The 24,037-nt window shown below is 44.1% G+C and overlaps 1 protein-coding gene across 1 annotated transcript in view; it reads right to left on the reverse strand.

Annotated features, from left to right (window-relative positions):
• LOC126139575 (trypsin-like) overlaps nucleotides 1-24,037 on the reverse strand; it is a 122,809-nt gene that overhangs the window by 78,683 nt on the left and 20,089 nt on the right. Inside the window, exons 2-3 of the mRNA XM_049915228.1 lie at nucleotides 19,518-19,581; nucleotides 2,884-2,968 (exon numbers count right to left, since the gene is read on the reverse strand). Coding sequence (XP_049771185.1) covers nucleotides 2,884-2,968; nucleotides 19,518-19,581 — 149 coding nt within the window. The remainder of the gene's footprint in view (nucleotides 1-2,883; nucleotides 2,969-19,517; nucleotides 19,582-24,037) is intronic.

Raw genomic sequence — 24,037 nt, forward strand, 5'->3', positions numbered from 1 at the left:
GACCAAGATGTTATCTAATTGAAATCTTCCCGTATCTCCCGGCCTTTTCCAAGTATTCCTTCTCCTCTTGTGATTCTTGAACAGAGTATTCGCTCAGCTCTCAATTAGTGTTTCTTCTCTCTCACTCCTTGTCGACACTCTCTTCCCTACCTTGCTATTCACAACGAATCCTACTCAAGTTATACCATTTTCTGCTGCTGTTATTACCCTATACTCATCTGACCCGAAATCCTTGTCTTCTTTCCACTTCACTTCACTGACCCCTACTGTATTTTCTCTAGTCTCCCTTCCACGTTCAAGCTTCTGACATTCCACACCCGACTCGTAGAACGTTATCCTTTCGTTGATCATTCAATCTTTTTCTTATGGTAACCTTCCCCTTGGCAGCCCCTTCCCAGAGATCCGAATGGGGGACTTCTCCCAACGGAGAGATCATCATGACAGTTTTTCAACTACAGGGCGCATTTGCTGTCCAACGTCCTGCGTATGCACTTTGTGCATCTTCGGTGCAGTGGTTTCCACTGCGTTCTTTACCGTTACGCCGTTGACCATTACTGATTCTTGCGCCTTTTATAGGCGGTTTTCCACACTAAGAGCAAGAGAGTATCCTGAACATCTATCCACTCCTCCGCCCTCTTTGACAAGGCCGTTGCCAGAACAAGGGTTGTTTAAAATACTGGTTATTATATGAGAAGTAAGTTAAGTTAAGCACATGTTCAAAACACTATGTTTCTCAGAATTGTTGCTGATAAGCTTAATGAGTCCTGTAGAGGTACTTTTGTAAATGAAGACACAACGTCAAAGCTAACCATAAAACCCGATGGTTGTAGTTCAAGTGTCTTCAGGCTTCCTCTGAATTCTGAATATGATGGTCATATTTGCCTGCGTGAAAGCCCAAATACTGAAATAAGATGTTTAATCAGGACACAGACAGGTGCTCTAACGTCGCTCACTGTTGGGCGAGGAGGGGACCCATCCTTACGGGTCTTCGGTAGATCGTACAGAGTTGGGGGAACTGCAGATTGTTGGCGCATGTACTTAATGATGTTAGTCGAAATAGCATGCGATACAGATCCGTACAGCGGACAATCTTGTTAATAGGGATGCAGGTTTTCCATTAAGCACCACCTAGAATGCAGCACTAGCCGCTATTAAATTAAAACAGGAACAGAAAACCTGTCACTCAAGACAGGGCGCAGCGCGTTGCAGAGATTTAATTCAGTTTTCATCCACACGGGCGACCGGCGCGGCGGTTCTATCTTGCCCACAGCGCACGCGCGGAGAGCCTCTCTAGTCTGTACGGCGCCCGAAAGGTGGCACTATGAGCGGCGCTTCGATCCAACTGGCGGTTGGGGAGGGGGGGGGGGCTGCTCACGCATGCGTATTTCTGCTCCTGGCCGAGCGGTTATCATTAGTCACATCTTGCAACAGTGATAACAGCAGCTACCACCACCCGAACGCCGGACGGAGTGCCCGAGCGGTTCTAGGCGCTATAGACTGGAACAGCGTGACCGCTACGGTCGCAGGTTCGAATCCGTCCTCGGGCATTGATGTGTGTGATGTCCTCAGGTTAGTTAGGTTTAAGTAGTTCTAAGTTCTAGGGGACTTATCACCTCAGCTGTTGAGTCCCGTAGTGCTCAGAGCCACTTGAACCACCCGAACGTGTCGAACAGTCTTATCGACGAAGTTTTGTGGGATTTGCACTAAATTATCCAATGACAATCTCGGGAAGTGCATTTGCAACAGATCCGTCGGGAAAGCCAGTAAAGTGACAACAGGAACTCTCTCTGTGCATCTATTTATGTGTCAAACATCTGTCAGCAGGGAAAAATACCAGGTCCCTTGAACTCTTCTTTCTCTTCAATGTTCGAATGTATTGGACCTAAGTCTTTGCCAATGGTTTCCTGTTATTTTGCTAAATACTCCTTTTGTTCCCTCTTCAGAGTATATCAACATGGCGCCCAATATTGAAGTTCCTAAGAGGTCTTGCTGTAAAAGATGTACAGGGTGGGTATTAATAAAACCGACAAATCCAGGGACAGGAAATGGAGGACAAACTGTCCTATGGATACGTGTCTGAAAATGGACGGTGTGCTTGCAACAACAACAAATCGACAAGGAACGCGGCACAGATCTGCATCGCATCCGAGCCACAACAGCTGTTCAAAGTGGTCTCCATGGGATGCACTGCACGCGTTCACACACAGCTGTCATGCAGGATACACATAATGGTACTCTGGTTTACACCATGTTGTCGGGCCTCTTGCCTGGTGCTTGCTCTAGGGTTCGTGTCAATACCCTGTTAAAACACGGTCCTCCCTGCACGTTCGTCTGTCTGAAAGGTCCCATAATCACACAAACGCTCAAAAAGGGCTCAAAATGTTGTATGGCGTTGTTGGTATGTGTGAGGGTATAGGCGTGCTACCTCTCGACCGTTTCAATTTCGGCTTGCTCCCGACACGAATACCGAACCATTCTGCTGCTTACAGTACGCTGGGTCGATCACACAGCCGGCAACATACAAGGAACACACGGCACGTGGTCGGAAGATCTTTCATTCGTCAGTGTCATCTACCGGAACACCGATACATTTACGGACACGTTTCCAGTTAGCAATCCGTCCCTGCAGTTTGTCGGTTTTATCTATGTTCCTCCTGTATAGCTGCAGATACCTCAATCATTTCTTACTCCTTTCTCAGTAAATAAAAAATTCAATAAGCAGTAGTAGTGTTACTAGGTAGTCATATTGCAACAAAATAAGTAGGAGTAGCGTCCGTTTCCGTTGGCAATGGAAACGTAACGGCAACATATGAATTTCCTCTTTTAGCGCACATATTGTACACTGTAAAGCATTTTTCTGGTTATTTGGTTATCAGTACTCACTTGATAAGGGAACTCCCTGGTTCCGCTTCGACGCCATTGACTATACGTCCCTGTAGTACAGAAGCCTTCCGCGGTAGTGCGCCACCTGCAACGGGTTGTACCCTTACAATGTGTACTTCATACAGTGAACGTGTAGGCATTATTGACAATCACAGGGGTAAAGGTACATTACTGAGAATGGATATTTATTCTGTATTATATTGATGTCCATCTGTGCACCGATAACTGTGTCACGTTAACACACACCTTTTTAAACAAGTTCCCCGAGACTTTTGCCAGTTCTCCACTCTGAGATATCTGGTACCAGTTCACAGTTCATTTTAGTCAAGCATTTTGCAAATTGTTCTTCAGTGCCTATGGTGCACCCATTACACTGAGGTGACGAAAGTCATGGAGTAGGCATGTGCAGATATACAGGGTGTTACAAAAAGGTACGGCCAAACTTTCAGCAAACATTCCTCACACAGAAAGAAAGAAAATATGTTATGTGGACATGTGTCCGGAAACGCTTACTTTCCATGTTAGAGCTCATTTTATTACTTCTCTTCAAATCACATTAATCATGGAATGGAAACACACAGCAACAGAACGTACCAGCGTGACTTCAAACACTTTGTTACAGGAAATGTTCAAAATGTCCTGCGTTAGCGAGGATACATGCATGCACCCTCCGTCGCATGGAATCCCTGATGCGCTGATGCAGCCCTATAGAATGGCGTATTGCATCACAGCCGTCCACAATACGAGCACGAAGAGGCTCTACATTTGGTACCGGGGTTGGGTAGACAAGAGCTTTCAAATGCCCCCCATAACTGAAAATCAAGAGGGTCGAGGTCAGGAGAGCGTGGAGGCCATGGAATTGGTCCGCCTCTACCAATCCATTGGTCACCGAATTTGTTGTTGAGAAGCGTACGAACACTTCGACTGAAATGTGCAGGAGCTCCATCGTGCATGAACCACATGTTGTGTCGTACTTGTAAAGGCACATGTTCTAGCAGCACAGGTAGAGTATCCGTATGAAATCATGGCGGTGAATCGAGGAAGTACAGTACATACTGACGAAACTAAAATGAGCTCTGACATGGAAATTAAGCGTTTCCGGACACATGTCCACATAACATATTTTCTTTATTTGTGTGTGAGGAATATTTCCTGAAAGTTTGGCCGTACTTTTTTGTAACACCCTGTATAAGTGCCGGTAGTATCACGCACACAGGGTACGAAAGGGCAGTGCAGTGGCGGATCTGTCATTTGCAATCAGGTGATTCATTTGGACAGGTTTCCGACGTGATTATGGCTGCACGAGGATAATTAGCACACTCTGAATGCAGTATGGTACTTGGAGCTAGACACATCGGACCTTCCATTTCGAAAATCGTTAGGGAATTCAAATTCCGTGATCCACAGTGTCAAGAGCGTGCCAAGAATACCAAATTTGAGACATTACTTCTCGTCATAGATAACGCAGTTTCACGTTAATAACTGCATGGGACCATGAAGTTAGTTTGTACTACATCATACATGGTGTGTAACTCATACACGCGCAAAGTAACGACCGAGGGCAGCCGCATTTGCGTACAGTTGTCGGTGCTAACAGACAAGTAACCATGAGTGAAATAACCGCAGAAATCCATGTGGGATTTAGGACGAACTTATCAGTTAGAACAGCGCGGTGAAATTTGGCGTTAATGGGCTACGGCAGCAGAGGACCGACGCGAGTGCCTTTGCTAACAGCACGAAATTGCCGCTCTCCTGGGCTCGTGACCGTATTAATTGGACCGTAGACAGCTGGAAAACCGCGGCTCAGTTAGATGAGTCCGGATTTCAGTTGGTAAGAGCTGGTGATAGGATTCGAGTGTGGCACAGACCCCTCTAAACCATGAACCCAAGATGTCAACAAAGCACAGTGCAAGCTGGTGATCCTCCTAATGGTGTGGGCTATGTTTACAAAGAATGGCCTGGTTCCTCTCGTCGAAGTGAAACGATCATTGATAGTAAATGCTTATGTTCGGCTACCTGGAGACCATTTGCAACCATTCATGGGCTTTATGTTCCCAAACAATGCTTCAATTTTTATGGATGTCAATGCGGACTGTCACTGGCCCACAACTGTTCTTGATTGGTTTGAAGAACATTCTGGACAATTCTCTTTTGAACAGCACGTTGCAAGGCATCCCAATTATGCCCAATAACCGTTCATATCTGGGGAGTTTGGTGACCAGTGGAAGTGTTTAAACTCAGAAGAGTATTTCTGGAGCCACTCTTTAGCAATTCTGGAGTTCTGGGGTGTCGAATTGTCCTGCTGGAATTGCCCAAGTCGGTCGGAATTCACAATGGACATGAATGGATGCAGGCGATCAGACAGGATGCTTACGTGTCTAGACGTATAAGAGGTCCCACGTAACGTCCATCCGCTCGATACAATTTGAAACGAGACTCGTCCGACTAGGCAACATGTTTCCAGTCATCAACAGTCCAGTGTCGATATGGCGGGCCCAGTAATGTTTTGTGTCGTGCAGTCATCAAGGGTACACGAGTGGGCCATCTGCTCCGAAAGGGCATATCGATGATGTTTCGTAGAAAGGTTCACATGTTGACACTCGGTGGTCCAGCATTGAAATCTGCTGCAAATTGCGGAAGAGTTGCACTTCTGTCACGGTGAACGATTCTCTTCAGTCCCGTTCTTGCAGGATCTTTTTCCGGCCGCAGCGATGTCGGAGATTTGATGTTTTACCGGATTCCTGATATTCACGGTACTCTCGTGAATTGGTCCTACGGAAAATCCCCCACTTTATCGCTACATCGGAGGTATTGTGTCCCATCGCTCAAGCGCCGCCTACAATACCACGTTCAAACTCACATAAATCTTGATTAATAGCATTGTAGCAGCAGTAACCGATCTAAAAATTGCGATAGACACTTTTTTGCCGACCGCAACGCCGTATTCTGCCTTTTTACATATCTCTGTATTTAAATAGGCATGCCTATACCGGTTTCTTTCGCGCTTCAGTGTATATGACCATGTGTTTGTGTGTGTGTGTGTGGGGGGGGGGGGGGGGGGGGACGTTTGCAGCTCAGTCTCGATGAAGTTCACGAACAGGATTGTTTGAATCAATGTACTAACGGGCCAGGAGCATACCTACGACTTGCCCAACACACATCCAGTTGTTTTTTTTATGGAGTGTAGCGTCTTAACCTCGAGTTGTAAGAATACCGGATAGTGCATATTTCACGATATCTCTGTTCATCCTTTTTTTATTTTAATGCTAACAAATGGTGCTGCTGCCCTGGCTAGGTCACCAGTTGGCTTTTCTATGTTAAATGTAAGCACTTGTGCGTTAAAATATGCTCAAAAATACCCGAAATATACACTAAAACAATGAAAATGCACCAAAAACGTACTAATCTGCACTTAAAATGAGCTAACCTGCAATTAAAACCAATACCAAATACTAATGGAAAAACATGAATCTAAAAATTTATTCAGCGTTTCTAACAGTACAGTAATACTGAATCAATTCTCAACAAATGTTAGTTGAGTGTTTTATAGTAAGTTACTAAATATTTTCCTAATCTTTCTCAAATGCCATCCTTAAAGCTGTCAAACAGTTTCTGAATTTCGGAAAAATTCCCTCTTCGTCACATTATGATACGAAGTAAAATTTCAAAGTTGCCATATCGCTTGCAAAATACTCCTCGGAAAGTACTTCCGGAATCATAATACCTGATATAATGTTTCCCTTTAACTCGCAAATTTAACGGCAAGCAAGTATATGACGATTCTGAAATGTACTAAAAAACTTACTTGCAATATTTCATATAAATTGAGGGAATAACAGATTACTTTAGATGTTATAGCGGCTGTAACAACTGAGCGTTTCACCGTAATTTTTAACTTTTTAAGAAGCAATAGCGGCTGGTTCAACATTGGGTTTCCAGATTGCATGAAACATTGATCTGTTTTTACACTCAAGAGAACCAGCCAGTGATGTTGTCATAAAAATAAATTGTATTTTTATGTATTCTTAATTTTTCTTTTCCTGGAGCTTTGTCACTGATGACCATAACTACTAATAGTTCACAATAGTTGGGAGCGAAGCCCGGCTGACTTGTTAGGAATGGTGTTTACATGAACCGCTATAACCACGTAAAATTAGGAAAAAAATTTGATGGATCCTGTCTAACGATAAACAAAACTGGAAAAAGCCTATTAAACTGTACAGATATTGTTTTAAAAATTATTCACCTAAATCTTCACTATTCTTGTTGTTTCTTCATCATAGATCTTCACCAGTTTCTCCATGTATTTCCACTGCTATTATGGTAAGACCTCTTAGCCGCTAGCTGCTCATTGAAGACCTGAGTTTTTAATTATTTTTAACTTGGAAAGACTACGTTCTGCAGAAGCTACAGACACAAGCCTGCACAAAAATATTCTAACGCAATTGTTATATTTGGGAAAACGAATCCCGATTTGATTTCGAAGACGCACTGAAGTACTTCTAAACATGTTGTGGAAGAAATTTTTTTTAAGATCCTGCGAATTTATGTCTGCTGAATGCATTTTAGGTTGTCTCAAAGCTTCTAAAGGACTTCTGCATCCTCTGTTGGGACTGTATTTTTGTATAGCCAAGTTCTTAATGTCATAAATAACACTTGGAACATGACACAGCAGTTACTGAGCTGCTGAAACCTTTCCTTCAAAGACATAACAGCGGTGAGGGACACAACATAGAAGAAGTTTACCCTTAAGCGGATCTCTTCCCCAGTAATGAGTTCATCTCTACTTTGGTAAGAAAATTGCATTTTAATAGTTGCAGATATGGATTCTGTTAACTAAGCAACATTTCTTAAGGATGTAACCAGTTCCTCTGCTTCTTTCGTAGCCTTTTCAAAACTGTTGGATTTATATTCTTCAGTAACACGAAGCGTTGATTTTATTAATTTTATTGTAGCGTCTAATTGTATACCTTCTTGCTGAACTGCTCTATTTACATGGAAAAGGACATTATTGCATATCTCAGCACACGAAGAAACTTAAATTCTGAGATTTCTTTTAAGAGACAAGATACTTCAGGGAAACACATTGGATCATTTCCGCATGTGCTCTTTAACTCTGTTAATACAAGTCTTATGTTATTCAGGTCAGATCTTACAACCCAAACGCTTTCACTCCTGGGCTCCCATCTTGTGTAACACAGTGGTTTCAGAGTCAGGCTAAGTGGTTTTTGAGTGCCTCCCAGCACTTTACACAGGCAGAAAATAATGTGAACAATCTTTGAACTACACCAAAAAATGCAGAGCAATTATAAATGATGTAACTGCGCCAGTAACATCCACGTTCAAGCTATGAGCACAGCAAAGGATACAATGAGGTCTTGGATTTCCTTCGACGATATCAGCATTACTACTCTTCTTGTTCTTCATGTTGTTCCCGTTGTCAAAAGATTGTCCCCCTAGACTCCGCAAAAGGTATGCCGTGGTTATGTAGTAGCTGAAGTAACATTTCTGTGAGACATTTTACAGCGGTATCACTCACTTCAAAAATATAAAAATAAATTATTCAGTTGCAACTGGTTTGGAAGACACATCTAGCACTCTTAAAACCACGCTTAATTGTTCCTTGTGACTTAAACCTGGTGCACAGTCCAATATTATTGAATAATACTTATTATTGAGTATAGTATCCTTGGTGACAAATACAATCTCTTCAGGAATTATGGTAATGATTTCATTTTGTGTGTCCTTAAGTATGTAAGCAATCTTCCAGTCCTAGCCACACAATTAATATGATCATTTAATACACGATCGAACTCGGACATTAATTCTACTTGCCCTACAAAGTTTCCATTTCCTGGAATTCCCAGTACTTCGTGGTCGCCTCTTAATGGTAGATTTATTTCGACAATTAAACATACTATGGAAAATGTTAACGAAACCGATCTCCACTCCCTTCATTGCCGATTTATTTTATTATCGCTTGCCTGACCAATTACTGTTGAGACTTTAATTCTCTGCAAAAGCCCTTTTCGCTTGGACATTTCAGTAATATGAGTGAGGGACAGTTCATGGTTACATAAGCATTGCCATTCTCTTAAACCCCTTCTTGTGATAGCGGCAGCTCTCGAACTGAACAATTTGCAATAAAAGCAATACACATCTTTTGCTCCAGAACATACAAGTTCACCTAACTTTTTCATCATTTAAAAACGACAGAATCAATGAAAAACAGCAAAAATAACTTCTTCCCTCAGTATCCACAGTAAATGCTACTTTTGTTCCTCTAATGAGAAGAGGAGTTTGTGGCACAACATGACAAGAAGGGACCGGTTGGTAGGACATGTTCTGAGGCATCAAGGGATCACCAATTTAGTACTGGAGGGCAGCGTGGAGGGTAAAAATCGTAGAGGGAGACCGAGAGATGAATACACAGAACAGATTCAGAAGGATGTAGGTTGCAGTAAGTACTGGGAGATGAAGAAGCTTGCACAGGATAGAGTAGCATGGACAGCTGCATCAAACCAGTCTCAGGACCGAAGACAACAACAACAACAACAACAACAATGTCTTGGGGACCTTCCTTAACTGCTCTTAGACTAAAATTATCATTTGTAAGAACCAGGCAGGTTCCCACAGGTTAAACTGTGCCAACAAAGCATGGCAGACTGCAATCACTGTTCCATTCGCCTTGTGGCTGCACTACATCGGTGAAACTGAAAATCTGTGCTACCCATATAAATGCGTGAAAATGAACTAGAAGTTACAGAATAAAAGGTAGCTGCAAAGTTAAAAATGAATTCGAAAAAAAAACCTTCTAGTGATGAAGATATTTGACGAAAGCCTGAAACGCGAATTCTCAGAAACAAAGGTATATAAAAGTGTCTCGTAGTTGAATTTTGTCATTTAATATTATACACTCCTGGAAAAGGAAAAAAGAACACATTGACACCGGTGTGTCAGACCCACCATACTTGCTCCGGACACTGCGAGAGGGCTGTACAAGCAATGATCACACGCACGGCACAGCGGACACACCAGGAACCGCGGTGTTGGCCGTCGAATGGCGCTAGCTGCGCAGCATTTGTGCACCGCCGCCGTCAGTGTCAGCTAGTTTGCCGTGGCATACGGAGCTCCATCGCAGTCTTTAACACTGGTAGCATGCCGCGACAGCGTGGACGTGAACCGTATGTGCAGCTGACGGACTTTGAGCGAGGGCGTATAGTGGGCATGCGGGAGGCCGGGTGGACGTACCGCCGAATTGCTCAACACGTGGGGCGTGAGGTCTCCACAGTACATCGATGTTGTCGCCAGTGGTCGGCGGAAGGTGCACGTGCCCGTCGACCTGGGACCGGACCACAGCGACGCACGTATGGACGCCAAGACCGTAGGACCCTACGCAGTGCCGTAGGGGACCGCACCGCCACTTCCCAACAAATTAGGGACACTGTTGCTCCTGGGGTATCGGCGAGGACCATTCGCAACCGTCTCCATGAAGCTGGGCTACGGTCCCGCACGCCGTTAGGCCGTCTGCCACTCACGCCCCAACATCGTGCAGCCCGCCTCCAGTGGTGTCGCGACAGGCGTGAATGGAGGGACGAATGGAGACGTGTCGTCTTCAGCGATGAGAGTCGCTTCTGCCTTGGTGCCAATGATGGTCGTATGCGTGTTTGGCGCCGTGCAGGTGAGCGCCACAATCAGGACTGCATACGACCGAGGCACACAGGGCCAACACCCGGCATCATGGTGTGGGGAGCGATCTCCTACACTGGCCGTACACCACTGGTGATCGTCGATGGGACACTGAATAGTGCACGGTACATCCAAACCGTCATCGAACCCATCGTTCTACTATTCCTAGACGGGCAAGGGAACTTGCTGTTCCAACAGGACAATGCACGTCCGCATGTATCCCGTGCCATCCAACATGCTCTAGAAGGTGTAAGTCAACTACCCTGGCCAGCAAGATCTCCGGATCTGTCCCCCATTGAGCATGTTTGGGACTGGATGAAGCGTCGTCTCACGCGGTCTGCACTTCCAGCACGAACGCTGGTCCAACTGAGGCGCCAGGTGGAAATGGCATGGCAAGCCATTCCACAGGACTACATCCAGCATCTCTACGATCGTCTCCATGGGAGAATAGCAGCCTGCATTGCTGCGAAAGGTGGATATACACTGTACTACTGCCGACATTGTGCATGCTCTGTTGCCTGTGTCTATGTGCCTGTGGTTCTGTCAGTGTGATCATGTGATGTATCTGACCCCAGGAATGTGTCAATAAAGTTTCCCCTTCCTGGGACAATGAATTCACGGTGTTCTTATTTCAATTTCCAGGAGTGTAAAAAAGCTAAGACTCCTGTATCAACTGACATTCATAAAAAGTTGCTGTATATTTTGCTGTAAAAGTTATGAAGTATGTATGAATATCTATTCGTGACTCAAATTATGGCATGATGTCCCACGCCTCACGCTGTACAGCCGGCTGAAGTGGCCGAGCGGTTAAAGCCGCTACAGTCTGGAACCGCACGACCTCTACGGTCGCAGGTTCGAATCCTGCCTCGGGCATGGATGTGTGTGATGTCCTTAGGTTAGTTAGGTTTAAGTAGTTCTAAGTTCTAGGGGACTTCTGACCATAGCAGTTGAGTCCCATAGTGCTCAGAGCCATTTGAACCATCACGCTGTACACGCTCCCTCTTGCACGCAATCGCGCGCGCCCCTGTGCGCTACAAATAAAATGGGTCTGAGCACTATGGGACTTAACATCTGAGGTCATCAGTCCCCCAGAACTTAGAACTACTTAAACCTACGGACATCACACACATCCATGCCCGAGGCAGGATTCGAACCTGCGACCGTAGCGGTCACGCGATTCCAGACTGAAGCGCCTAGAACCGCTCGGCCACACTGGCCGGCTGTGCGCTACAAATTGAATCGATTCCGTAGAGATTGTAAAGATGAAATACGCTATTACGATCTCGAAGAGAAGCATTGAAGAATTCATTTTCTCAGATGCGGTTCCAGTGTCCTTCGCCGGTGAGGGGGAGCGGGAGGAGGTCTTGGGCTTCAGATTTTGCGCCATCCCAGGCCTCTACGCAATATAACATTCCGTCAGCCCGTTATTTAACGTGGCACATAGGCCTCTGATTCTAATCACAATAACAATAGAATATATAAACTTTTTTATGTAATAATAACTGTAACAATACAGGTTCACCGTCTCTTTTTATACATCTTCAGGGGGCAGGGACCAGACTCAAAGGCAGTAAGCACTCACAGACATCAAGTCGAATATCCTTTGCAATTAAAACCGATTTTCGCCAACCAGATGGACTGTCACCACTGCTCATCAATCTCTTCCCAGACAAAGTTCTTAGGGAAAGCGAAAAAGAATCCAAAAGCAAGATTTCTGGATGACTGATCAACTCGGACTTCAAGAGCGCCTGCTTAGCTTTCGCAGGCAATTTAGCAATACTAGCGCAGAGTAAATTCACGGAATTCAGACAATGTGGTAAAAGGCTGACCCGCAGATCTGAGTTCATTTGCGCCAAATTTACCGATCAGAAATTAGCCACGAAGTATGGGCAGATGAAGAGGTTCAAACCCTTCAACTATTTCGGTGAGATCGTGGAACCAATGGGACTAGAGAAGGAAGCAAGGAATGATCGGCTGCAGAAACTCAACAGAGCGTATGGGGGAAAACGTGACCCCTACAAGAAGTTCAAATGGTTCAAATGGCTCTGAGCACTGTGGGACTTAACATCTTAGGTCATCAGTCCCTTAGAACTTAGAACTACTTAAACCTAACTAACCTAAGGACATCACACACATCCATGCCCGAGGCAGGATTCGAACCTGCGACCGTAGCGGTCGCGCCGTTCCAGACTGAAGCGCCTAGTACCGCTCGACCACGTCGGCCGGCCCTACAAGAAGTGTATGTTTATACATACAAAGGTTAGACACTACAACATGGCGACCAAACTTGAAGTTCCGTATGTAAGCGGAACTTCTATTCTCAACAGAAACAGCGATCTGGAAAACAACCTGAAGGAACGTCGAAGGATTATGAGGACAACTCCTGGGCCAGGAGGAAGCGGAGGATGGATACAGACTGAAATCGTAAGCATTAACAAGTTAACTAAACCTGGATTCAGACGTTAGAAAATAAGACTGAAACTTGGTCGCCATTTTGAAATACTGACCACAACAAGGTTTACACACGACATTATATCACATGAATATACCATGGTTCTTGAGAGCATTTTTGTGCAGTCGTTGCAACTACAAAAATGCGTGATATTTTTCACCAGATTCGTTTCGCTTTATTGAGGTAAAGCAGCATCGGTAGTTGTGATTGTCGCTTGATTTCAGGCTTACATCGGGAAATGCCCTCTGCTAGCACATCGTTGATGTTTTTATGATTTAGACACAAATAATTTTGGTCTAACTATTACTTGTTCTGCATCACTACGTTTTTCTTATGTTTTTCACAGCACGCTTTTACGCACACCACTGTTTTCTGAAGAATATACCATGGATTCAACAAGTTAAAAAGACCGAGATAGAATGAGTGGAAGTAGTAGACAGTAAACTGTCCAGTCAGACAGTATAGTCAGAAAACAAGCATGCAAAAAAATAAATAAAATAAAAAATAAAATAATAAACAGGAACAAGGTGGACTGAAGGAAGCATACAGCAAACGGACTGAGAATGACTCCCATATTGAAGATGAGGAAAGCTTATCTAAAAGCACTGTGTGATTCAAAGTGGTCCATTCGTAAACAGTAATGCATAGAGAATGACAGCGATACGGAAGATCAGGAAAACTGATCCGAAAACACTGTGTGAGCCAACATGGTCCATACATAAATAACAATTCATTTAGATCAGGGCTTAGTACTTTCCTTTAAATTGACTTTTGAGAAACTGCAATTCGGAGACAATTTGAAGAAAGTATTCATCCAAAACATGAAATTCCCATGTGTCGTGCAATTAATTTAAGAACTATAATAGCAACAAACTCTCACAACTGCGACAACGTCAAGACCTAAATTTTACTTCAGTATCAGTGTTTCACTAAGTTCTACTATAGTGAACATAGATCAGCAGTCCACAATTTAGCGAGTGTCTAAATAAGGTAAACGCCTTTACCCTCCGTCTTTTTGTGTCTACGTTTGAGAAAATCAGTCTTCGTTGTTTTCCTCCTCAGTGTCGGGTCTCTCCCATTCTGCCTGTCATTCAGCCTGCTCTGACCTGTTGGTCCTACCCGCGGACTCAAGAAGCGTATCGGCTTGGTCACCAGCAGCAGGTGGGGCCAGGTCAACGCCTCCACTCGCCAGGGAGGTTTCCTGCAGTCAGTGACGCCGCAGGACTACGCAGTTCACTTGCAAGCCTGTGGTCCTGCACTGGTGCGTTTAAGTTTGGAGTTGGAGTGTGTAGTACGAGAGAACTCATTGCCCCCTCCCCCCCCCCCTCCCCAGTTATTTCCACTCCAATATGATGAGACGAAAACAACCATTATATGAAAATACTTTATTAATTATTACCATAAAAAGTGCATAGGGTAATGATATTGATATCGGGCTCCAGCCGTAACGTAACGTCATTATTATTTCGGCGGTCCGCCTGGCTGACATCTCGCCAGAACTGAAATCAAACACGCCGCAGCATACACCGCCCGTAGGTCCACCGCGCGTGCGCGAACATATTTGCCCTGTAGCGCAAGACACAACAACGCTCCGGTGGTGAAAACTCGCGGAAACGACAAATCGGTAACAAACACTATTGACTGCTTTTGAAGACCGAGACAAAGACCATTGTCTTTTAATGTAAAAAAAAAAACAGGTTTCTAACTCTTAATTAAAGGATACCCCGTACCTCTGTTATGATATCGTCAGACAGCCGGACTTCAGTAGCTTCTTTCACTACACAGTTCCAATAACGCTATGCACTTGTGTCTCATCGTACAACATTTTATGTCCTTGACTAAGACCAGATTTTTCTCGCTGAAACAAATGCATGTGGCGATTTTGCTCCACCCATCGATCCTGTACCTTACAAACCGTTTGTCCAATTTAGGCTTTCCCGCAACGGCAGGGAATTCTGTAGACACCGAGCTTCCTCAAACCCAAATCATCCTTCACTGAGCCCAGCAGGGTTCTAGTCTTAACTGGCGGACTGAATACACCTTTAATATAAAATATCTTTAAAATTCTTCCTATTTTTGAAGATATGCTTCCCGCGAAACGTAGAAATGCCACCGATTTGCTTGTGTCTTCTGTTGGTTCCCGCGAAGGTCATATCTGGAGCACGACTGATCTGATTATCGATATGACCATTCTGCTTGAACACTGCTTTTAGTTGATCCAGTTCTTATGTCAAACATTCTGCGTCTGAAATGGCATAAGCTCTTTTTACCAATCCACATAGGACCCCATTGCGTTGGGACGATGGATGACAACTTGATGTATGAAGACATCGGTCCATATGCGTGGGCTTACGATAAACGCTGTGTCCTAATATCCCATCAGCCCTCCTGTAGCCATCTAAAAGATCGCCTACTGACGGCGTTTGCATAAACCCAATCTGATATTGCCCAGGACGAACTGTCAACCCAATCTCAGGTTGCAGCAGACAGCAACGCTGAAACTTCCAAAAGCAAACAAAATAAATCCTTGGATATGAAATCCAGTTGTCTTGTGTAAAACGAACGGGCCCCCTCACTAAGGCAAAACCAGCACGCTTCTTAATGTTGTTGTCCATTTTTGTCCCAAGGTAATGAACAATTTTGGCCAATTTAAGTAATATACCTTCATTCCGGCATCTCAGCAGAAAAACGAGGGCGCTCAGCAACTTCCCCCAGCCGTGCGGGGTAGCCGCGCGGTCTAGGGCGTCTTGTCACTGTCCGCGCGGCTGACCCCGTCGGAGGTTCGAGTCCTCGCTCGGGCATCGGTGTGTGTGTGTGTGTCGTCCTTAGCGTAAGTTAGTTTAAGTTAGATTAAATAGTGTGTAAGCTTAGGGACCGATGACCTCGGCAGTTTGGTCCCATAAGACATTACCACAAATTTCCAATTCCCAACTTCCCCTTCTTCTTATGAAGTTCATCCAACTTCCTTACAAGTTCAAACATCTCCTCCCCCTGAAGGCTCTTGATGTGGCTCCGTAAACTTTTCTGGCGTAGTGATTAATGATATTCATGTTGGAGTCTCCAGCCAGAACACAACTGCACCTTGTCAGTACTTGCTGCAGTATCTACAGGCTGCCTGAAGCATCTGTTCTCATCGGATGCTCGGCAGCAGCTGCGAGTGCGTCAACAAAGGACCTGGAAAGTCCAGGTTTCCACACACAAAGTTTCAACATTTCCCGACAGGGAGCAGATTTACTGGAGAGACTGACCTATCTGGTTTGCAAAATTCCGCTACATGGCACTTGGAGTGACATGTGAATTAAGGAACTTAACGTACTCCCACGCTAAAATGAGTCTTCTCATTTTACAATTGAAACATGAATTTAACTAGCAAGAAATGGGAACATAAATATTCCAAACAAGGAAAACAGTAAAAATAAAACTGGACACAATATTTAGGCATATAAAAATGAAATATTCTAACAATTAGAATACAAAAAACCGACAAAATGCTATCGATGGACTGCATATGAAACATGGAGGATACTAACATACAGCCCGCATCTCGTGGTCGTGCGGTAGCGTCCTCGCTTCCCACGCCCGGGTTCCCGGGGTTCGATTCCCGGCGGGGTCAGGGATTTTCTCTGCCTCGTGATGGCTGGGTGTTGTGTGATGTCCGTAGGTTAGTTACGTTTAAGTAGTTTTATGTTCTAGGGGACTGATGACCATAGATTTTAAGTCCCATAGAGCTCAGAGCCATTTTACTAACATACATGTTAGTACATGAAAACAATAAATGTTATTGTGATACTGCATATGAAACTTAGGAAATCAATACAAGATAACATATAAAATTTCTGAAGCTGAGATTAAGAGATGATTAATTATTATTATTTTTTTTCTGCAAAAAGCAAGCTGGCGATAGGCGTTCATCGTGTACCGCCACGCCATTGGGAGGGGACCCATCACTGGTTCTCTGTTGGGCTCGGCATACAATCTCACTAACAGACCTTTCTAATCTGACAATCGCAGTTTTCGGCAACGCCCTACGGACTCACCAGTTGTAGCTGGGAAACAGGTGATCGATGACACCCACCCCCGACACCGAGGGAGGTACGTTATCCCATTTGAATCGAACACGATCACCGATCTGGGACTGCCATGTACGCTGTACACTTGCAGGACTCTGGTCCTGCACTGGTACACTTAATTCTGGAGTGTGTAATTACGAGAGGACTCACTGCCCTCGCCTTATTTCAACTCCACGAACACAATATTCACATGAAAGTACTTTACTCCATATTATCTTACAAGGTGCCAGAGTTGATATTCGCCTGATATTTTTTTCATAATATGCGGCCACGGTCTTAATATATTTATTATATATATAAGTAAGTATCGCCATTGGTCTTGTTTATTTACAGTGTTACATTTACACTTCTACAATCATGATTTCAGCTTGAAAGTGCCATTATCAACTGTTTTAAATGTATGCCATCCCAGGCTATTTATAACACTTGATAATGGCACTTTGAAGCCGAAATCATGATTGTGTAAGTGTCAATGTAACATTGTAAATAAACAAGTCTAATGGCGGTACTAGCTTTGAAGAAATTCGCCTGATAGTTTTCAAGATGCGCGCGAGCCGCGACCATTGGCTGCTCACTACGGTATCTCCAGGCTACCTGAGGCATCCATTCTTAACGAATGCCCTCCAGTATCTGCCTCAATAAAGGACCTGGAAAGTCTACATCCGCACAGAAAAAGTTACAACATTTCCAGACAGGGAGCGGATTATACTGGACAGACTGACCTGTCCTGTTTGCAAAATGCCTTCAGATGGCTCTTGGAGTAGCAGGCAACTGCATTACGGAACTCAGCGGTCTTCGAATGTGAGCTGTCTATCGATCCCTTAGACAAGTTGTGCCACAAATTTGTCTTCGATCCAAATCTATTCAGTACATCCACACTAGCTGCAAGATCTACCTTTGTAATCTTCAGCGTTTTTCTGTAGCACCACATTTCAAATGGTTCCATTGTCTTCTTGTTGCTTATCTCCCACATTTCACTACCATGCAAGGCTATATTCCAAACACCTTCACAAAAGACTTCGTAGCCCTTAAATCTGTATTCGATGTTAAGAAATTTCTGTTCTTCAGAAATCCTTTTCTTTCCTACGTTTTATATTCTCTTTATTTTGGACATCAGTTATTTTGTTTCCCAATTAGCAAACTCACCAACTCTTCGTTTCCGCCGGCCGTGGTGGCCGAGCAGATCTAGGCGCAACAGTGTGGAACCGCGCGACCGCTGCGGTCGCAGGTTCGAATCCTGCCTCGGGCATGGATGTGTGTGATGTCCTTAGGTTAGGTTTAAGTAGTTATAAGTTCTAGGGGACTGATGACCTAAGAAGTTATGTCCCATAGTGCTCAGAGCCATTTGAACTATTTTTTGAACCATGTTTTCCTTTTGTGATGTTCATCTTTTATGCGGCTTTCAAGCCACTGTCCGTTCAAGTGCTCTTCCAACTCCTTTGCTGTCTCTGACACAACCACAACCTCATCGGTAAGCCTTAAAGATTTTATTTCTTCTACCTGAACTTTAAAAAAAATGTTCAAATGTGTGTGAAATCTTATGGGAGTTAACTGCCAAGGTCATCAGTCCGTAAGCTTACACATTACTTAACCTAAATTATCCTAAGGACAAACACACACAGCCATGCCCGAGGGAGGACTCGAACCACCGCCGGGATCAGCCGCACAGTTCAGGACTGCAGCGCCTCAGACCGCTCGGCTAATACCGCGGGGCCTGAACTTTAATTTCAGCTCCAAATTTTTCTTTTGCTTCCTTTACTGCTTGCTCAATATACAGATTGAATACCATCGGCGATAGGCTACAGCTCTGTCTCACTCCCCTCTCAACCACTGCTTCCCTTTCATGCCCCTCGACTCTTAGAACTGACGTCTGGTTTCTGTACAAGCGGTAAATAGCCTTTCGCACCCTGTATTTTACACCTGCTACCTTCAGAAATTGAAGGAGAGTATTTCAGTGAGTACTGTCAACAACTTTCTCTAAATCTACAAATGCTGTAGGTTTGCCTGTCCTCAACCTGCTTTCTAAGACAAGTCTTATGGCCAGTATTGCCTCCCGTGTTTCTTCATTTGTACAGAATTCAAACAGAGTACCCTTTGTTAAACGCAGAATATTAGTGCTGATGTTATTTTACTCCGCGAAACTTGGCTGAGAAATCTGCAAACTGTTCTACATAAAAGCATGAATGCCTTTAGTGGAATTTCTTTTCATGGGGCGGGATGGAGGGGGTGGGGTTTGGAGGTGAGGGACCTTGTTCCCAACAACACACCCCCACACTTCTTGGATCCACACCTGATTGTTCAGGCCCAATACGTAAATCGACGAAATCTTAATGCATAGAGCAATAAAGAAAGGATTTTCGTCTACTCACATTAAGAGTGAGTCACAGGGACTAGACACGAAAGTAAACAAATGTAGATCTCACCTGGAGCACACTGCACGGACGCTGCTAGGAGCAACAGTAGCAACGCTGTCTGCGGCATGGTGTTCTTAATGTGGCCACAACACAGACATCCACTGCGTCTTTTATAACGACAACGACCACAGCCAGATATATGAACCGGAGAGGAAATTGCCTTATTAGGCGTCTTATCAGTGTTAAGGTATCCTTACAAGAGCGTAAGAAAGTTCCCATCGATCAAGCAAACGTGTAATTCTATTCTTTAATAAAAGATATTGTATCACCAGTATAAAACTACATTTAGCGATTTGTTCTGTTATCAGATCTATCCATCAGTCGAGTAAGAAGCTAATCCATCTTTTACTGACATACATCGTTCCATCCCTGTAAGGCTTCTCTGTGTTTAATCTGATAAGGAGAGACGACGCAGTTCAAGAGTAGTGACAGAGGATAATGCTTTGAGAACGCCATCCATTGGTGCTGAAGAAATGTCAGGTGGCCAAACGGCCGCTTGCTGCGAAACATATCTCCCAGGGAGTATATCAAGAAGTGGCCGCAGAACTCCGAATGCTTATTTGATACGATGCAGTGTCTGTTGAAGCACAAAACTTAGAATTGGTAATGCACACACACACACACACACACACACACACACACGTTTCATGGGTCATCCAGTAGTGTTGCCGCTCGAAATACGTAGCTCACTCTGAAATCACTGAATTGTTACACGCACAGTTACTTCAGTCAGGTTGGAGGGCTTTTCGTTTCGGTACTCTCTTCTTCTCACGGAGCATCTGCACGTGCAGATCGTCGCAGCCAAGTACTGCTTCAAGGGTTTAGTACATTCTTCCAGCACAGTTCAGTCACAGAAGACCTTTAATTTGCATTTTGCTGAGTGGTAGACTAGTGTAGAGAAAATATCTTATATATAAGTTGCATGCTGTAATAAAAGATTTCGTGTTTCTTCGAGTGTTTCTTTCACGGTGTTTTCATCGCGGTGTTCCGTTTCTGAGGTGCCGGCCGCTGTGGCCGAGCGGTTCTAGGCGCTTCAGTCCGGAGCCGCGCTGCTGCTGCGCTCGCAGGTTCGAATCTAGCCTCTGGCATGTCTGTGTGTGATGTCCTTAGTTAGGTTTAAGTAGCTCTAAGTCTAGGGGACTGATGACAGATGTTAAGTCCCATAGTGCTTGGAGCCATTTGATTTTTAATAAACATTTTTGGAGCAGCGATCAAAATTTTTTAAAAGAATTTTCTTTTTAAAATTCAGTATTGATCGCACCACATGTTACAAGAACATAAGTGATCGGTTTCGGTCGTATCACATGACCATCATCAGACCCATGGCATCCTTCGAAGAGTGCTCCACCTACCATCTTCGAAGGATGCCTTGGGTCTGATGATTGTCATGTGATATGACCGAAACCGATCACCTATGTTCTTGTAGCATACGTGGTGCGATCAAGACTGAATTTTAAAAAGAAAAATCTTTTAAACATTTGATTTTTGTTTTTCAGGTTCCGTGTTATTTAATTGTATTTACTTGAAGATATAAAACTTGACCATGAGCGCGAATCGTCGAAGGTTCGTGACGTGTGAGGTACGTTGCGGGTTGCGTAGTATGTGGTTTCACTGAGGAGAATGTAGCGGGGTAGCTAGTGGGGAATCTACCAAGGCGCTCTCGTAGAGCTAAAACACACGTAGCAGGAACAGACTGATGATGGAGAAGGAGGTAAGAATTAGACACAGTTAGTGGACCCTAGGCAAGAATTAGAGAGGCTACAGAGGAGGCTGAAGAAATGCGAACTGTTAATTCGCTGTGACATCTTTAGGAAGAGAATGAGTTCCGTTAGTTTCATTTTGACTATTGGGAATAGGTTTAGCGACCCGCCAGAGTCATGTGCAGAGCAACTTCCAGTAGTTGTAGGATCACATAAGATGCAGCAGTCACCTCACGTTATTAGAAAGCCAAAGTTAGATAGCAACATTAGGAAGAAGGGGGTTCTGCTGCTTGGTAGCAGTCGTGGGCACTGCGTAGGCCCACCTTTACAGGAGATGTTAGGTAAAGAGCACCAAATCACCAGAATTTTTAAGCCAACTGCTAGGCTCAGTGAGGTAAGAGAAAATTTTGGGGCTTTGTGTAAGGGTTATATTAAAGAGGATCAGGTAGTGATAGTAGACGGGCTGGGACTTGGTAGCAGTAGGCTTATGATACAGGCTGCGTCTTAAACAGGACTGCTGCTCAAACTCAGACCTCTAATGTTCACTTCGTACAGGTGGTCCGGCGTTACGGTCGATCCCGTCTTGGCAGTGCTGTGAGGCAAGTTAATACTTATTTGCAAGGGCACATAAGTACCGACAAGACTTTCATTCTGGAGCTGCAAGCTGAGAGAATCCATTGGTTGGGCTGCAGTACACACAGCCTACACCTGAATAGGATTGGGATGGTTGGTAAACCTTACAGCTGACAGTCTAGTAGGTGGATCTGGGCTCACTCAAGACCAAATCCCGGTGATGACGTGTAGAAGGGCTGGCCTTTATTGGAAGGAAGTCACGAAGGAGGTTTCCCTGCTATAGCCAGATTCCTTTAATACTGGAAGTAGTTCAATAAATGGAGAATTCAGATCGGAAGGCATATGAAGCTTATTTCATCAAAATATTAAGGGAATTAGACGAATTGCTAATATAGATCTTGACACCGAATTATTTGTATCTCAGAGCATCATTTACGTAGAGAAGAAATACATCTTACCTTATTTCTTTGTAAGGTGTTCTTTCAGGACGGGAAGAATGGCCATTTATGTCAATTATGATCTAAACGTCGTAAAAATCAATTACTGGGTGGGTGTGGAGGAGAGTTGGAATGTTTAATTTTCCGAGAAAATCTTTTCATTGTGGGGACACTATACATCCTCCAGCCCAGACTAAATTATTTTTGGTCTACAGACTGGACACTGTGCTAGGCTCGGCTCTTCAAAAGAAAAAAAAAAAAAAAAGAAAGTTAACGTTGTGTAAGTATAAACTATGAGACTGCTTCTTCATAGAGGACTCTTCAGCGGCACTGTTATCGGTCAGCGCCATCTACCGAGGCAACGATTGTGTACCCTTGGTAGTGCTCTGACTTTGCCTCTGTCAGAATGTTAGGTCCATTTTGAAATTTAGAGTAATTTGGGGTCCATACTTTCCCTCATACGACGATCGTAATTTTTGACTGGGATGGCTATCTTTTGAATATACACACTGTTCCTAGCTGGCTTCTACAGGGGCCGTTATATTGCTTTTTCACTGACTTAGATTAGTTTTTCTTATAGGGGATAGAGAAAGCATTTATTCATGATTATACATTCGGTAGCTTGTGAATTTGGTTCAGGCACGTATTTTAAAGAGTCTCTTATTATTAATAAACGGCAAAAGCACAAAAATAATGTTGTTTATGGTTATTCGTGTCCATAGAATTTGTTACTTAATTCCGGTGTGAGTGGGATTACGTAGTATAATGTGCTTTGACTGGACCAGTTTTGCTTTCAGTGATAGTCTCTTAGTCAGGTACATGGTTATGCAACAGATATGAGCATTGCCCCCCTCCCCCCGCCCCCATGAACCATGGACCATGCCGTTGGTGAGGAGGCTTGCGTGCCTCAGCGAAACAGATAGCCGTAGCGTAGGTGTAACCACAATGGAGGGGTATCTGTTGAGAGGCCAGACAAAAGTGTTGTTCCTGAAGAGGGGCAGCAGCCTTTTCAGTATTTGCAAGGTCAACAGTCTGGATGATTGACTGATCTGGCCTTGTAACAATAACCAAAACGGCCTTGCTGTGCTGGTACTGCGAACGGCTGAAAGCAAGGGGAAACTACGGCCGTAATTTTTCCCGAGGGCATGCAGCTTTACTGTATGATTAAATGATGATAGTGTCCTCTTGGGTAAAATATTCCGGAGGGAAAATAGTCCCCCATTCGGATCTCCGGGTGGGGACTACTCAAGAGGATGTCGTTATGAGGAGAAAGAAAACTGGCGTTCTACGGATCGGAGCGTGGAATGTCAGATCCCTTAATCGGTCAGGTAGGTTAGAAAATTTAAAGAGGGAAATGGGTAGGTTAAAGTTAGATATAGTGGGAATCAGTGAAGTTCGGTGGCAGGAGGAACAAGACCTCTGGTCAGGTGACTACAGCGTTAAAAACACAAAATCAAATAGGGGTAAAGCAGGAATAGGTTTAATAATGAATAGGAAAATAGGAATGCGGGTAAGCTACTACAAACAGCATAGTGAACGCATTATTGTGGATATGATAGATACAAAGCCCACACCTACTACAGTAGTACAAGTTTATATGCCAATTAGCTCTGCAGATGACGAAGAAATTGAAGAAATGTATGAAGAAATAAAAGAAATTATTCAGATAGTGAAGGGTGACGAAAATTTAATAGTCATGGGTGACTGGAATACGAGATTAGGAAAAGGGAGAGAAGGAAACGTAGTAGGTGAATATGGATTGGAGCTAAGAAATGAAAGAAGAAGCCGCCTGGTAGAATTTTGCACAGAGCACAACTTA

The sequence above is a fragment of the Schistocerca cancellata genome, chromosome 1 (genome assembly GCF_023864275.1).
Source record: "Schistocerca cancellata isolate TAMUIC-IGC-003103 chromosome 1, iqSchCanc2.1, whole genome shotgun sequence".
Lineage (NCBI taxonomy): Eukaryota > Metazoa > Arthropoda > Insecta > Orthoptera > Acrididae > Schistocerca > Schistocerca cancellata.